Here is a 17,091-nt window from a genome sequence, read left to right as displayed (position 1 = left end):
ATACTAAAAATACTAATTGCTTGCCTCAATTTCTCTAATAATGTATTTAAAATTATTTTTAAAGCCTCACAATAATTGTTAAAAATATTTAGTTATGAGATTCTATGCATGTCATTTTGACCTGTTTTTTTTTTTTTTTTTAAAGATTTCATTGCATCACACGTCACTCCTTTTTTGAAAATCAACACACTCCTGCTATCATGATCCTCAGGCAAGTAAAAATTATTTTGTGTTGGATTAAGTGAATACCACATCAACATCTATGGTTTAAGTCATATAATTTTTTTGACCCCTTGCTACAATGATATGGGAGATTATGCTTTGTTGCTTTTTTTACATAAAGCAGCAGATACACAAATAATATTAGCCCCACATAAAAAGGCAATTCACTGAAGGGGAAAGGACATGGGACGTGAAAGAGGCATATTCACTCTGAGAGGTGGTTCACTTGGAGCCGACTTTGACAAACTTTGTGAACTTTGACATGAGAATTCATGAGCCTCTGTCTTTGTGCACCAGTAAATACCAAGTGGCTATCTCCTTGGTCAGTAAAAGAAAATAGAGGAAATACTTTTGCTTACTCTTTGTTTGATGCACATCTTCATATGCTCAGGTTTCTCTACATAGATTCAGTTTTTTCTCTTTGCCTGTTGGCAGCTCTGTAAAATTATGGGGCACGTTTACTTACTTTGTCCACCATGAGGAAGTTGTGGATTTTCTGTCCATCTGAGCATGTGACATCTCCTACTTCTCTCACCGCTGTGGGAAGCAGCTCCCTCACCTCCTGTGCTATAATGCCTGACAAAGACAAAAAAAAAAAGCTCATGCTTTACAATCAACATTTAATGATCCATTGTTCCAGATTATTATGTTCACAAAGCCAACACATTAACCCTTTGGGAAGAAATCAGATTAATTCTCTTCAACTCCCTTCAAAATGTATGTATGATTTATTCTGAGTTGTTTTTATCTACCCTTTGAACTAACAGCCAACTTAAACATAAGCATACAATTAATATATCATTAATACACTTCATATCAGTTAATAAATTATGAATAAATGAAAGTCCTAATATGTTTTCTATTTACATAGTCAAAATAATTCAGAAAGTCATGCTAAGGCATTAATATGTAATCTGTTAAATTATAATATCGTGTCAATGCTGTACCCTATTGGTGGCTATGTCTTGTTATTAATAATTAAAACAAGTAGTGAAATGTAACTGAATCACTAAGCATCACTAAGGAAATCATTTAACTAAATGTTTGTGTGTAAGAAGTACTCGGTGTGTAGGGTCAGTTCACCTCCTCCTCAAAAGAGCTTGCACTCTCTGGAGTTCTAGTGCAACCTCTGCCACTCTCACCCAGTTCACTTCCTGGTTCTCCGCTATATAAACTGTCCATGGACATTCATTCAACGCGAAGCCTTGCCAATACCGCGTCTTGTGTAAGTTCTGAGCTGTGAACCCTGCTATTGCCATTATCATGCATGACATCATCATGTTCTGGCGTTTTGACCTCGACGATTGGATTATGTTTTGTGCCTGGATTGCTTTGAGTACTAGTATTTTACATAACATACTTCATCTCGAAAGTTAGATCATGTTTATTCCCTGCTTATAAAAGCACAAAAGTAATTCAAACCACCTGAACTGAGGCTTCAAATGTATAATAATAATAATAATAATAATAATAATAATAATAATAATAATAATGTATTAGCTTTTATGCATATTCATGAAAATTTACATTCAAATATCAGTGGTTTGGTATCTCTTGGTTTTGAGAAATGAACACACTTTATTTGAATAGTGATGTCTGTTTACATCAGAAGGTGCATGATACAACCTGGTCACAATCAAATGTAATTTCATGTAATCAAATAACATGCCTGTAAACATCCTACTATGCCCAGTGGCCTGTATGCTATAATGTTTAAGGCTAAACACACCTGTTTCATGCACGTGATCGATGCCCATCTTTGATGCAAACTCAGGTTTGTAGTCATATTCCACAATCCTCATCTGGGCTATTCTTCTCAGCTGTTCTGTGGAATCCACCTGGGAAAGCATCACAATCATCCACAAGATCAATGTTGGAGACGGTCCCACCTCCAACTGTGTTTATGTTTGTAAAAGACTGCCAGGTAAATGACTGGTCCACTTAAGGAGCACTGAGTGTATCAAGGAACAGAATATTAACCTCTTTGACATTCTCCTTCGCTCTGCTGTCAGAGGGGTGCATGACTGTGCCCATTATCTTGGCATTTCCACAAACCACCAGGGCCTCATCTGGGGCATCTGTGTTGATCCCCACAAGTCCCTGGCATACCACTGAGTCTGGAGTCTGTCCTTTTTGCCAAAGCACCTCGCTGTCGTTCTCAAACTGCCCTGGGTTCGAGGCCTTATCAAAATAAATGAGTTGGTCAGTGAGACATGAACATTAATCCCAACATTTATGCATTTACAGCCTGATAATACTGTTATTGTGGGATAATATTGAAGCATGATGTTAGTTTTACTACTTTGCCATCTGGCTCTAACTAGTCCAAAAAAAAAACAACAACGAAATATGCACAGTATATTTGGTATATGAATGAGTCTGCATGGTCTAAAGTTTGTATATTTTTAAAAAGTCTTAAATACAATTGCAATTATAAAATCATATTTATATTACAGTGACTCTCATTCAAATTATTTTGACCTGAGATTAACAAGGAAAAATACATGTGTTTAAAAAATTTCACTGATCTTAAGTATAAGAAGAACGATTTCATGGTCTGTCCTATGACTTCCTTCTATTATCAACACATTCTGCTATTTTGTGTCAATTTCAATGAATATTGATTATACTTTTAAATAGCTGAAATAAGCTAAAACTTATTACAAATTTTAAATAAAATGTTAAATTGAACCAAAATCCCAATGTATTGGGTGAAAACTGCAACATTTATATCTGCAAAAACCCATATGACCCTATCATCTGAAGTTCAACAATCCAACAATGCCACGGTCATCCATGGCCCAGGAGCCGTCTGAGCAAATTTGGCCATGCTGTCTGGGAGGGAGGGATGTTAAACTCTCTCCCCTGTCAATCACAGCAACACTAGCCAAACTTGTATGCAGAAGAGGGTGGATAGCACTTTCCTACGAGTGTTTTACAAGTGTGACACAGCATGAGCAGCAGTTTGGCTGTTGGCTAGGTTCACATGTCTCAGAGGAAGCACATGTTAGCCTTCACTCTCCATGACTGATAGCAGTTGTATGATGGGGAGAACTAGGAATTGGCAGGTGATCTAACTGGGAAGGAAAATGGATGAAAACCATGAAAAAACAATATGCTTCAGCCTCCCAAAATGAATAATCAAATACTTGCACCTTCCCTGCAGAATCTTGTGTCATTTAATACAGGAAGTAATACAGCATTGCATAATAACCAATAAAATTATATTACCTTCTGTTTTAGATGTGTTTACAGTTTTAGGTCCAAGTGTGGCTTTGCCCTAACAGTTCATTTGTGCACTTACGCAAAACTTACCCTGACAATGATTCTCTCAGATACATTTGCAACCAGCAGGTAACTCTTCTCTTTGACTGTAGCATAAAGTCCCACAACCATTAGGAAGTACCTGATCAATTAAAAATATCACAATCACCACAGATGACAGAAACTCTCAAACACAAATTCCAGTCTAGACTCAGTTCATTTCCTAGAGCTAAATTCCTTGTAAATTTCATATAGACCATTCACTGGTTTATAACAAGATCAGTGGAGATTCAAGTGTCAGACCAAAAAGTGTACTAAAAGTTAACAGAACATTTGCTTTCAATGTTGACGTAAAGTGTGTGTGTGTGTGTGTCACCTCTGGTCAGGATTAGGTTTGCCCTTCTTCCTCATGTTATTAGCAGTGGTCTCACCAAAGTGTAATCTTCCAAGTGTAATCTTGGTGATTTTATTTCCAGGCAAGTTTACTCTGAAAAAGGTATAAACTCATAAAATGGCCATATAAAAACATGAGCCTGTGATACTTGGATGTCTTAAATCATGTCAATAGAGAAATCTAAAATGAACATTTACTGGACTGGCAGGAAAGGCTTTTTGCTGCGGTCTGACTGTGACTGCTCGATGGTGATGTGGTGGTTCTGAGCCTCGAGCTGAAGAGAAAGTGAATTTAATGAACCATATTAAACTGGCATGTTTTTCAAAATGTTTACTTTCTTTGGAGTAACCCCAGAAATTTATTTTCACAGAGAAACGAATATTAGACATTAACCTTGATTCCAAAGACTTTCACTTGGAAGCCATCTACAGGCATAGGACCTGCTGGTGTCTTCACATATTTGGGGTCTCCAGCCATCCCAACGTGTACTGTAACTTGGAAGTGGTTTTTCTTCTGGCACACAAAAGCTTCATCAGCTGTCGAGTAGCTGAAACCTTTATCTGTGTCCACATGATAACCAGGTGGCGGGCTGTGAAGTGAATGACCAATACAAAAAAACGTCATATTCAGGCAATTAAGCACCATTAAGAGAGTCCTACATCACCATGGCCTAAAATTCTGTCAAGCAAGAAAGAAGTCCCTACTCTAAAACCAGCATAAAAAGGCCAGACTGATGTTTGCAGGTGATCACCAGCCTTTTGGAAAAATGTCCTCTGGTCAGATGAAACAAAAATGTAACTCTTTATCCATAATGATCAGCGCTATGTATGGAAGAAAAGGTGTGAGGGTTTTAAGTTAAAGAACACCATCCTGACTGTGAAGCATGGGGGTGGCAGCATCGTTTTATGGGGGGGTGATTATCTGGAAATACTGAAGCAACACTTCAAGACATCAGCTAGAAAGTTAAAACTTGGTCACACCTGGGTCATCCAGCAGGACAATGATCCTAAACATAGCTGTAACAAAATGGCTTAAAGACAACAAAGTGAAAGTTGGAGTGGCCATCACAAAGCCCTGACCTGAATCCCATAGAAAATTTGTGGACTGAACTGAAAAAACATGTCTGAGTAAGGAGGCCCACAAACCTGACCGAGTTACACCAGTTCTGTCAGGAGGAATGACAGAAAAAAAATGAGGAATTTTTGCCCTTAACACAGGAAGTGTATGGTAGCGTGAACTGTGCAGAGTTGTGAAAAATTGACCTTGAATGTCTTTAGCGTAGGTGTTTGTAAACCTTTGACCTCAACTTTATGTGCTTTTTTTTACTGGCATTAAAACTATCTGGAATACTTTTGTGTTCCAGAGCCCAGGGATTAAGAAACACCATCCATTTGGATTAAAAACATACATTTTCTCTCAACACTACCATTGATCCTGTGTTTTTTGTTTTACTTTTTTTTTAACAGAATGAAATTATTATGAACTTTGTACGAGATGTTGTGAAGGTGCCTGAAAAGGCTTACAGAGTTTGGTAGCTGCTGTTGTAGAGGCTGCTCCACTGGTTTGGCTGATAGTGGTCCCATTTCAGTAGCTGGTATGTCACTGCTGGACTTGCTGCATGGACGTCACCGTCATAGCCTGGCATTTCACACGTGGCCCTCTCCGGACCTATGAACAGAACATGACACAGAGAAATATTTAGACTTCAACTTGAGCTTCAACCTTTGTTCTTATTACGAATCAGCTGATAGTGATGATGGTGTTTAATTTAATACATTTAACACCCACAAAATGAAGGCTTGGTCCAAACTGGGTCTCTCCACTGGCTGGCATCTGTGTTTACATCGAAAGAGTTTGAGCGCTTTCTCTTATTCTTTTCGGGTAACATTTGCCTGTCAAAAGAAATGGAGATAATGAAGATGTCAAGTAAGTGATCCTTTATAAAATTCATATGTGCAGTTTCAATCAGCAGCAGATCCTGACCATAGATTTTGGTGGGGCAGGACGACATTAATAACACGGCATACAGTTTACCAGCTCATTGTTCAACTGTGTATGATACAGCAGGTGTGTTTCCTGTTGAGGTGCACACAGAAGAGCATACATCATAAGCTCTTGCCAGATGTTACCAGGTTTTAGCAAATTTTCATCCCAACTACATCTCAAAAACCACACAAAAGATTTAAAAAATTTTATTGGAAAAGGAAGACACATTTTTCTTCTTTTTCTCAGCCTTTGCCCGGGAAACAAGGTCACCATGATGCACACACCATGATGTTTCTGATTTACAGACATTGTCCACACCATAATCCCTCTTTCCCTCTCTCAATCTTTGTAACATGTTTTACAGTAGAAATGGTTCTATACTCACAGACGCACTGTTTGCACTAACACTTTGCCTATGTTTGCAGAAATTTATTAGATTAAATTCCAATTATTTCCTATAAAACAAGATCTTGGTTGCTGTGAAGTATTTTTAACGGCCAATTTGGCACAATCTTTGCACCCCTGTCATTAACCATCCTGTATGATGCTCCTACTCAAGCAAGGGGCAGCACAATTCCTGCCCCAATGGGTGTCTGTTAGTGCCATTTTTGGTGCAGTAATAACTCTTTGGAGCTAAATGGGGCAGTGAACATTTTATTTAGGAAGCTGTGAAACCGTTGCACGTCTGAAATTTAAAAAGCTAAATAAGATTTTTTTTCTTTCTGAAATATTGAGAAACTTAAATAATCCAGCTAAGTTTTGGTAAGTCCTTACGTCATTGTCCTCTGTTGAAAATGGAACAGAAATTCCGAAATTTATTACTAAAGAAAATCATATCTTGACTGAGAAGTCTGTTATTTTAGATAGTTTAAATGAGCGTTTTATTTCTGCAAGTACTCTCTTTGACTCCCAGTCCTCTGTTTGTTGAAAAACCTGAAGACGTGGTATCTGATTTTATTACTCCTTCATTTGAGTTTGTCCCATTTACTGTGTCTGAAGTCAAAACAGCCTTGAGTCAACTTGACCATAAAAAGTCTGCAGGCCTGAATAACCTTCAGCCTTACTATCTAAAACTTGCTGCTGAATTTATTGCTGAACCTTTGGCTTTATTTTTAACCTTACTTTTACTAAAAATGCTATTCCCAAAGTCTAGAAATCTGCCTATGTTCTCCCTCTCTTTAAAGGTGGGAATTCTTCAATTATGAATAACTATAGGCCTATTTCAAAACTATGGGATGTATCTGAGCCTTTAGAAAAACTTATAAATGGACAATTGAAGCAAGTTTTGGAAAGAAATTGTACCTTGTCTAATTTTCAGTCTGGTTTTAGAAAACAATATAGTACTATCACTTCTGCAATTAAAGCGACCAGTGATATTATAGAACCCATAGACAGTAAAAAAGCTTGTTCAGCATTTTTCCTTGATCTTTCTAAGGCTTTTGATATAGTTGACCATTGCATTTTTTTAAAAAGGCTTCATATTATTTGGTTATCCAATCAAGCTGTTGGTTGGTTTGCTAATTATCTTTTCAACAGCACCCAGTGTGTACAGATAGAGGGCTTAAATTCTTCTGTGTTACCAGTTGTCAAGGGAGTTCCTCAAGGATCAGTTTTAGGTCCAATTTTATTCTCTCTATATAATGATATTTATGATAACATACCTAATGTTCAGTATGATCTTTATGCTGATGATACAAATATTTACCGTTCTGCATCTCCTGCCTCAAAGGCATTACAAAATTTAAAGTCTGCTTTTGATCTAGTCCAGTTACGTTTACATAAACTTAACTTGGGTTTAAATCCAGATAAAACCAAAGTAATGCTTTTTACAAATACAAAAGTTCGGTCATCAAATCTTACTGATATTGTGGCCTTTCAAGGCACTAAAACTGAACTTGTTACAAACTATATGTACCTGGGAATTGAGGTGGAACAACTTACTGTACTTCCTTCACTGGTTGAATTTATGGCACTTGTAAATAACTTTGAGTATAGCCATATTGGAAGTTGTTTTTGCGATATTTGATTGTTTATTATTATGTAAATTTCTACTTCTGTTTGATTTACAGTATTTATTTATTTTCACTAATTCTGGGTGGAGGAGTGGGGTGTTCTTAATGTGTTAGCTGTTGTTGTGTCTTTAATTCTTGTTGTGTTTTTTGCTGCCAGGTCAAGTCAGGTCACTCTTGTAAAAGAGATTTTATCTCAATGAGTTTTGCATCTTGGTTAATTAAAGGTCACATACATACATACACAACATGATTGTGCAACATCTAGAAAGGAGAGAAAATCAATGGACTATCTACTTATACTGTATCTGTCAAATTGCAAACATTGTTTTAAATCGTTGGTCACTCAAAAGAGGTAATGTATGGTAAGGTATGGAGTTGTGAATGATGACTTTATGAAGATTAACATTTGGCTCTGCCCCACCTGCCCCTATGGATGAGCCACCATCTGTTTTAAGTAAATTGGTACGAACTTTAAACTTCTGCATGAGAAAACCTGGCCAGAAACATAATTCAAAAAAATCAAAATTGAAATATTTTCTATTTTCAGAAACTATAGTTCTTTTGACATAGGGAGTGATTTTTTTTGCACACTGCTTGGGTATTTTCATACTAGCAGTTGTTAGAATCAGATAACAATTCCACTTTTGAGAAATTCACAAACATTCTAAATATTGTGTTAAAGAAACACAAGCTACATGGAAACATTCCTCACCCTGTGTTCAGGCCTTGTTTGGATCCCATGTAAGGGTCCACACATACGCCGTGAGGTAAGAGGCATGGAGATGTGCTGGAAGTGGCCGCTTCTGTGTAGCCTCTGATTGTATCTATAGGAGCATGCTGTACTGGTGGCACGGTGGTCTGAATGCAGCTCTCAGCTGGGCTGCTGTATTGATAGTGTAAGGATGAATCACACACAGTCTGAGCTGTAGCAGGTGATTTGGTCTTTATATGTGTCATGGAGTTTCCCAAATCATACTGAGACGATGGAGGAGCTTTAAGATGACAGAAAGGAGCAGGAGTCTGTCCTGCTGGGGCATGCAGGCCAGGACCCAGCTGCTCAGTGGATAAGTCAGAACCAAAGTGGACATCTGGAGGAAAAAAGGGAGTTGCAGCATGACAAAGCACGTCTCAGTGTTGTGCAAGAAAATGAAGTCCAAAGGAATCCTAGATTTTCCTTAGAAATATATTAGCATGTTTTTTTTAATGAATGTGCACCAATTTCTATGATATTGCAGTTTCATGCAAAGTGCAAAGACCAAAGGTTTTTGACCAATCATGTATGTATGTATGTATAATATTGCTTCTGGTTGTTACCTGGAATTTGTGGAGGAGAACAAGGTTCTGAACCTGAATCTGGAGGTGATTCAGGTAACATACTGTAAAAATAAATGTTTAAAAGATACAAACGAAAATATCAACAATACTTATACACTACATCAAGCCACTTATCTAAAGACTGGGTGGTGTTTCTTGTTTTGTTCCTTGTATTGACTCCAACTCCATATTATCCTATCACTTAAAAAACAGGAAAATTCAATCTTATCCACAAAGACCAGGCTGGTTGCATCCATAATCTGAGTTACATAACAGGAACATGACCTTGACATTAAACATACTCAGTGAGCAGAAAAGCCATAGTCTTAATACTGAATATTCAACCAATCATTAACATAATCTGAGTGTGTTGACAAATTTATTTATAGTGCTTTCCTGTTGTTTAAGTAGTATTAATGAAGTACTATGACTTTTATTAAATTTCAGTCATTTTGTATAAGGAAACAGTGTACATAAAAAAAGAAAAGATACTTAGTACTCACAAAGTGGGGTCAATATCATTGCTCAGATATTGCTCTAGAATGCTGGTGTCAACTGCTGCACTGTCCAATACGCCACTGACATCCTGCCCTGCAAATCAGAAAACACATGTGTACAGACCTTCACATTCAACATAACTCTCATCTTCCTGCTCATCCTTCAGGAAGAACCTCATACAATGTACAGAGGCTCCCATGAAACACTTAGACAGTATATAGCCTTGCGAAAAATACTTTTGTTCAGGTTCTGTTTAACATCATGCCTGTGTGTGTGTACATATATATAAATATATATATATATATAGCATATAAAAAAACATATATTACAGTAAGATAAAATCCAAAACCAAGGAAGCTTACACAATTTCCAAATCTCTTTCCAAAAAAAAAAAAAAAAAAAAGTTATAGACAGCACCCACCAAAAAACACAAGGAAAACCCTCAACACTCTTTTGACTCCCACAGCTTTCCCACAGGTACTGTATATTATTGCTGCAATCCTATGGCCTTGACTTAATAGCTCTGTGACTGATGGATACGTGGCCTTGAACATGTGACCGTATGTTGCAATTACACCAAGAAAACAGCATCGGATGCTACAGTATGTTCCTCCACAAGACATCATTCATTCAATCATTCCTATATCTTTAGTAGCTGCTTTATCCTGGTCAGGGTGACAGTGGAGCTAGAGCCGACCCTGAGAACACTGAGCACAAAAGTGGGAATACATCCTGGATGTGATGCCAGTATATCAGTGGGTACCATACACACACACACTCATTCACACCTCAGTCAGTCACCAATCACTGAGGTCTACATGCATGCATGGGTCCGGGAACAAAGTCTGGAAGTCTGTACACTGCTTTCTCACCAAAATGAGGTCTATTAATTATAGCAATGCCTGAGTACATCTACAATTAACAGAACAGAACAGGAATAAAATATAGGAAGCAAAGTCACTCCCAGGATCTGATCTACATTCTTTGACTAGATGTACCTTGATCAGCTGCTCCTATAAAATCTGTGCCATATAACAGCTTGTGTGGGAGTTGTTTTTTTTTTTTTTTTTTAATCAAACCTGCTTCAGCTTTGGAGCAGGACAAAAGTTAAAAAGTGCACCATTTATCTTAAGATAAAAAGGATATGACAAAAAGAAAATATTAACTAAGATTGTGTCTTTTGTGAGGGTGTTCATTAAAAATGTTAGTGACTCAAGATGACTAATGTATTGACATCAAACTTTAACTATAAAGTTCGAGGTTAGGGTTAGGGATGAGGTCATTGCACCATTTATAACTTGATTCATATGCAATCCTAAAATCGAATTCGCTCAGTTGAATTCTTACAACATATAACAGATTGAATAAACAGCTGGCAAAGCAAAACCAGGAACTGTTGAGCATTAGACAAGAAAAATAATGCACACATTTCTGCACATATTTTAGCAGCATTCATAAAGATATAGAAAGAAAGATATAATTGTTGTAATTAACTCAAAAACTTCACTCAGTTTCTTGTACCGAGACATGTTAGTTGTAATGTTTAACAGAAAATGATTGCCGTGACATTATGTAGGTCTCACCATCAAAAAACTGCTGCAGGGCCTCATTTTCACCGAGTACATCCATCGGACCGTTCCCAGACCTGCTGTGCTCCGTCTGCTTTACTCCCACTGTTTAGAACAGACAATATTATATAATATATATATAAATATATATATAATCAATATTATATATTATATATATATCAGTCTGCATATATATATATATATATATATATATATATATATATATATATATATATATATATATATATATATATATATAAATATGCAGACTGATCACATACATTTAGGTTGTTTATTTATATATATACATATATATATATAAATAAACAACCTAAATGTATCTTTGTATATATAAACAACCTGAATGTATATGATCAGTCTGCGTAAGCAGCAATAATAGAAGAATACAGAAGCAAAATATCTAAACACTAAACAGTAAATCAGTAAATCTGAATGGAGTAAATCACTGAACAGTAACAACATTTAATATTGATGTGTGGCCAATCCATCCTCATTTCTTTCTCTTCTTCATATTGTTTAAGAATGTATCAGTTTTTTAGTAAAGTTGTGTACTTTTTTTTCAACCAGATTTGCAAAAGTTACAGTAACACAAATTGTCTTTATTCTCACAGGAGTATGCTGATAAATGCCAATCACACGTAAAGTACAGAGCATGTGCATGACAGCTGATTTGCATTTAGTGACAACCGCAAAACTCCATAAAAGGTAAATCTTACAGAGAGCTGAAAGCACAAAACGAGGACAAAACTAAACAAAAGAAAGAGGTAGAGGGAGAAATTATTTTAACTTATGTCTATGCCAGTAAAAAATATATTACTTAGCAGCAAATCAGCACCTGAAAAGACTATAATGTGGAGACAATTTACAGAAAAGGTGAATTCTAGGTTTCAATTAAGTGAGGTGAAAAGAAAATGGTTTCACATGAAAATGGGGGGAAAAAGATATCTTCCTAGGGGATCATGGACACCAAGGACATGCAAACTGCTATGTTTAATTGTTTAATGTGTCTATTCTGTTGGACAGAACTCTTTCATGGACATCAGTGCTCCTTCCCCATTACCAAGTTGGAAAAACAGGAAGACATGTGTCATGAGGAAACCTGATGTATCCAGGAAGAAGCGAAGATTGGCACGCTGAACATTAGGGATTGTACGGCACATTGCAGCTTGAGACATACCAGATCGGTCACTTATCAGTCACTTAGTCCTGGCTCTTATGTGTTGCATAACATTAAAAGAACATGCTGTGGCAAACAGAACTGACTTACACACCAGCTGGGCCAATGTAGTTTGTCTTAATTTGACGACTGGTCTTATTTCTTTAAAAAAAACATTTTACCCCATTACATGTATGTAATATGTATGCGACAAATAAAGAACCTTGACCTTAATTTACACTACACTAGAATACCCATAGGTGTGGATGAGTGTGTGAATGTGTGTGCATTGTGCCCTGCGATGGACTTGTGTCCTTGCAACTTGCTCCCAATCTTACCGGGGTAGGCTCTGGATCCACCGCGACCCTGACCAGCATAAAGCAGTTACTGAAGATGATCTGTATAGAAAGTCATGACCAATTAAACAAATTTGAAGCTTGATAAAATTGATTGGATATTTTGGTTAGTTCTTCACAAATCTTCATTCTTTATCTAAAATATTTTCTATGCTTTCTATCTTTATAGCTAAACGGTCCCTAAGACTGTTGTTTGGATTCTTGCAGTTAATGCAGTTATCTTTTTTACCCTAGTATTTGCTTTATTTGGTTGATATTTTAATTAATATTTCCTTTCTGATCCAAGTGTGACTAGTTGTTTTGTTATTTCCTCATCATACATAGCAATATTATTTAATGTTACATTGTTTGGATCCCCTCTGGAGTATAAACTGTTAAGGACCTCTCATGTGCCTTCATTGTTGGGTTACTGTCTACATCGTGTTTCTTCTCCACACAGGATCAGAACAGCTGCATGTTTTATTCCAATATAGTAGGAATTAATGAATTTGATTGTACCTATTTAATTAATTGTCTCTTGTATAACATGTGCTTCTGCTGGGTTGGAATGTAGCTACAAACCAGTCTTTTGTAGATTGAATTAAGCTTCCCTGGTCTACAGTGTATTTCAAGTCTTTTCCATTTCTCATGTGGATTCCAGTTGTGATATTTGTTTGCTCAGTATGTGACCAGTTTTTTTCTCATTTCTTTTTAAAAAAAATATCTGCGGAGTCTTGGTTAGCAGTTCTCCATAGATCTTTATTCCTGATGTTAGTGAGACAGTCAGCATTGTAGCTTTACTGTTTCTGTGTTCTCCATAGAGCTTGAAATCATAGAGCAGGACTAATGTGATTTTTCTCTTGATTATTCTTTATTTATTCACTCTCTCACTCACTTTCAGTAACTGTTTTATCCTGGTCGCGGTTATGGTGGATCTGGAGCCTATCCCGGGAACACTGGGGGTGAGGTGGGGATACACCCTTGATGGGACACCATGCACACAAACTCGCACATCTTCACCAATCCAACAACTGGCATGTTTTTGGGAGGTGGAAGGAAACCCACACAGACATCAGGAGAACAAAAACACCACACAAACAGTAACCTGAGCTTAAACCTGGGACTCTGGAGCTGTGAGGTGGCAACCCTAGCCACTGCACCATGGTTCCACCCATATTCTCAATTTAATTATGGTTATATTATATTTACAGACTTTATAAACATGTTAAATTTCTCTTCACTGATGTTGATAATGCTCATCAGTTATACAGAACATTGAACCTTCTTTAATCCGTCTCTGAAGGATAATCTTGCAAGGAGAGCACTACTTCCTGTTTTCTTTATGCGTTAGTAATTTTGTCCATAGCTCCCACAATTCTGCTCAGCTGGTAGTAATAGTGAGGTATAGAGAAAGAACAGCAGTGAACATCACTGAAAAGCTTTGCAAGAATAACCCTGCTCTGCACACTTGGATATGAATTCTTTATGTTAAAAGCCTTTTCAACATCTACACTCCTGGGCAAAAAAATGGGCCAAGCCCAAAATGGCAAAATATTATATTTTTAATGGATTTAACAACAAATCATTGGTCAAGAAATTAGCAAGAAGTCAACAAATAGATAAAGTAACTTACTATGGGATAGCTTTTCCCTGTAATTTCTTTAAATGTTTAAGCTTTGTGGGCAAACTTGCAGACAGCTTTTTATTTTTTATGTTATTTATTTCCCTGTTTCCAGCTTTTCCCCAAACGGTTCACTGCAGCAAACGTAAATGAAAAAAACGGTGGCACAGGAGGTCTCAAGAGTGCTTTTGTTTCATTCTTGCTCATTTTTATTTCAATGATTTGTTGTTAGAACCATTAAAAGCTTAATATTTTGCCATTTTGGGCTTGGCCCTTTTTTGCCCAGGAGTGTAAAGCTAAGGGATCTATTCTATACTGTTAAATCACATTTCTGATGTAGCTGTTTGGTTGCCATATAGCCAGTACCTTCTGAAGCCAGCTGTTTAAAGACGCTTCCTGTTCAGCCCATTTCCAGTGTTATTCCACTGTGGTTCTCGCATTCACTAAGACCTTTCATTTTTAACTCTCATTAATGATTCACATTTTGATTCATCATTGTGGCATTTCCTGTCTTTCCCATATGTCTCCGAAAGTTTTCAAGTGGGAAGCTTGATTTCACGTATAATAACCTTTCATGGACTGTTATATTTCTATTTTTTTTACATTTAATCCCTAGTTCTTTCTAGATTGGAAGGAAGCTTGGCGATGATCTGTCCCACACTCACTAGTCTGTACTTCCTTGATAATTCATTAGTATTATAATAATTATCTTCAAACCAGCATGCATGGCAATTTATTGATCCATTTGTTTAGTAGTAGACTAGGAGTCAATAATTTAATAATAATTTACAAGCTGTTTCCAGGAAACATAAAAGTCACAAGATGACGTCACCCCCCCTTTAAAAGCAAATCACTTTAGTGCTAATCAGCAACAATTTGCTAGTTCTTAGAGGTATACCCCACACTTATTTATGTAAAGCTAAGAAAACCAAGTAAAGGAAAGCACTAAACGTATGGCTACACTGATACTAATCTGATAGTCTGTGTAATATGAAAAATAAATCAACACCAAAAAATACAACAAAAAACCACTGTGTAAAAATTTGATTAATCGAAAGGACCAAAACATCTGGCCGTAGATTTGTAGATTTGATTGTGTTAAAGACAGATCTCACCGTTTCTTCACAAGAAAGTTTCCAGATTCTGTTGAAGTTTTACCAGTCAGCTTCTCATTCAAGTGTAATCCAACATCATTGCAGACACCGGTACATACTCCACTTACACCACAGGCAGACAGTGTTCCATGTAATGTTCAATTGCTAAATATTTTCTATTGTGAATTTACATAGTTCAATGGAAATGGCGGCTGTTGTTGAATCTAACATGTACTTTGTTCAGTGATCTCTGAGGCAAACTCCATCCGCCTGTCCTGCGCAGGCGTACACCTGTGTGTATGTGTAGGAGGGGTCAGTGTCCTTGCTCAGGGTAATAAATGTGGAGCTTTTATGGCTTGGATTAGATGGGAAAGAGCTATGCTGTAGAAAACCTGGTGGTAAGAGTTGCTTATCTAAGACGGGTCTCATAAAGCAAACAGAGCCATGACATCTCAGAGATACAGTCTGTCTCTGATCTGTCTAATGAAGCAGCACGGCTCCTGTAGACAACCGTTATGGTGGTAGAAATGACCATCTATTCAACCAAACACCAAGATTTTATGAGTTTTCTGGATAAATTAAAGTCATGTTCTATTTACTTTCTCAGCAATAGCTCTCACTGACCCACACCATCTCTTTAGATATCAATATATTTGTAAAAATATATATGTTAAATTATCTATTCTATATATTAAATATTATATTCAAACAGAATTCTTTCACATTCTATCCCCCTGATAGAAGGTGTACATATGAATGTGTACACATTCGTGTGTTGAAAGCAAAAGGCCAAGTTTTTGTTTCACATTTACAAAGACCAGCCACTGAACACTTTTGTTTCCAATGGTTAACATCAGATCAAAATCTCCAGGCTTTAAAATCATATTTGTAAAGTTAAATACAGAAATAAGAATCACATCAATTTACATGTTGGAAAATTCAGTTCTACTTCCTTATGTTTTGGTCCACCAGGCTAGTTTCCTTTGGAAACCTAGGGGAGTATTCCCATTTCCTTGCTGAGTACCATTAGCAAAGTCATCACCTTGTGACCAATAGCCTTTAAAAGGTCCCCACTACATCACACTTGTTTTCTTTCCCATTCTTGTGTTGCCGAGGAGTTCGAGAAGTAGGTTCAAGCTGCTAAATATAGTGCTCAAATACTCAACTCCAAATCACAGGAGTGTTTGTCCATAGCTCCCACAGTTCTGCTCAGCTGGCAGTAATAGTGAAGTATATTTTGAGTGACCATAATTCTAGTATTTGACATTGCTATCTCACCATGTCGTTAGAACAGTCACATAGCCTATTGTTTGTGTCAGCATGTAGCAGCATGGGCAGAGTAACTAATTTAATCATTTTATGAATTCATAATTTCATAACTTGCTGTGAATTGTTGGCCTTCATGGAGTTGGACAATGATCAAAATCCAAATTGTCTGTGACTATCTTCAACAAGCACTCATAAAGCCTTGCCCTAACTGCAGCATAATTTGAATAGTGATGTGTGAAGCTTGCAGGCTATGGAAATACTGCTGACTATTCATTATTTTTCCCATGACACTGCATGGTCACATCAGGGATTGAATTAAAAAAAGAAAACAGCTGCA

At 36.9% G+C, this 17,091-nt stretch overlaps 1 protein-coding gene across 1 annotated transcript in view; it reads right to left on the bottom strand.

Moving 5' to 3' along the window:
- LOC113532031 (myelin regulatory factor-like protein) overlaps positions 1-15,765 on the bottom strand; it is a 28,214-nt gene extending 12,449 nt beyond the window's left edge. The window contains exons 1-14 of the mRNA XM_026923083.3: positions 15,507-15,765; positions 11,274-11,363; positions 9,696-9,783; positions 9,193-9,254; positions 8,591-8,966; positions 5,669-5,772; positions 5,404-5,548; positions 4,274-4,469; positions 4,078-4,154; positions 3,863-3,973; positions 3,538-3,628; positions 2,203-2,403; positions 1,952-2,060; positions 689-798 (exon numbers count right to left, since the gene is read on the bottom strand). Coding sequence (XP_026778884.3) covers positions 689-798; positions 1,952-2,060; positions 2,203-2,403; positions 3,538-3,628; positions 3,863-3,973; positions 4,078-4,154; positions 4,274-4,469; positions 5,404-5,548; positions 5,669-5,772; positions 8,591-8,966; positions 9,193-9,254; positions 9,696-9,783; positions 11,274-11,319 — 1,716 coding nt within the window. The 5' untranslated portion in view covers positions 11,320-11,363; positions 15,507-15,765. The remainder of the gene's footprint in view (positions 1-688; positions 799-1,951; positions 2,061-2,202; positions 2,404-3,537; positions 3,629-3,862; positions 3,974-4,077; positions 4,155-4,273; positions 4,470-5,403; positions 5,549-5,668; positions 5,773-8,590; positions 8,967-9,192; positions 9,255-9,695; positions 9,784-11,273; positions 11,364-15,506) is intronic.
- Positions 15,766-17,091: the final 1,326 nt, after the last annotated feature.

Source organism: Pangasianodon hypophthalmus, chromosome 18 (genome assembly GCF_027358585.1).
Source record: "Pangasianodon hypophthalmus isolate fPanHyp1 chromosome 18, fPanHyp1.pri, whole genome shotgun sequence".
Taxonomy (NCBI): domain Eukaryota; kingdom Metazoa; phylum Chordata; class Actinopteri; order Siluriformes; family Pangasiidae; genus Pangasianodon; species Pangasianodon hypophthalmus.
Note: the sequence above shows the minus strand (reverse complement) of the source record. Positions and strands in the feature narration are given on the sequence as shown.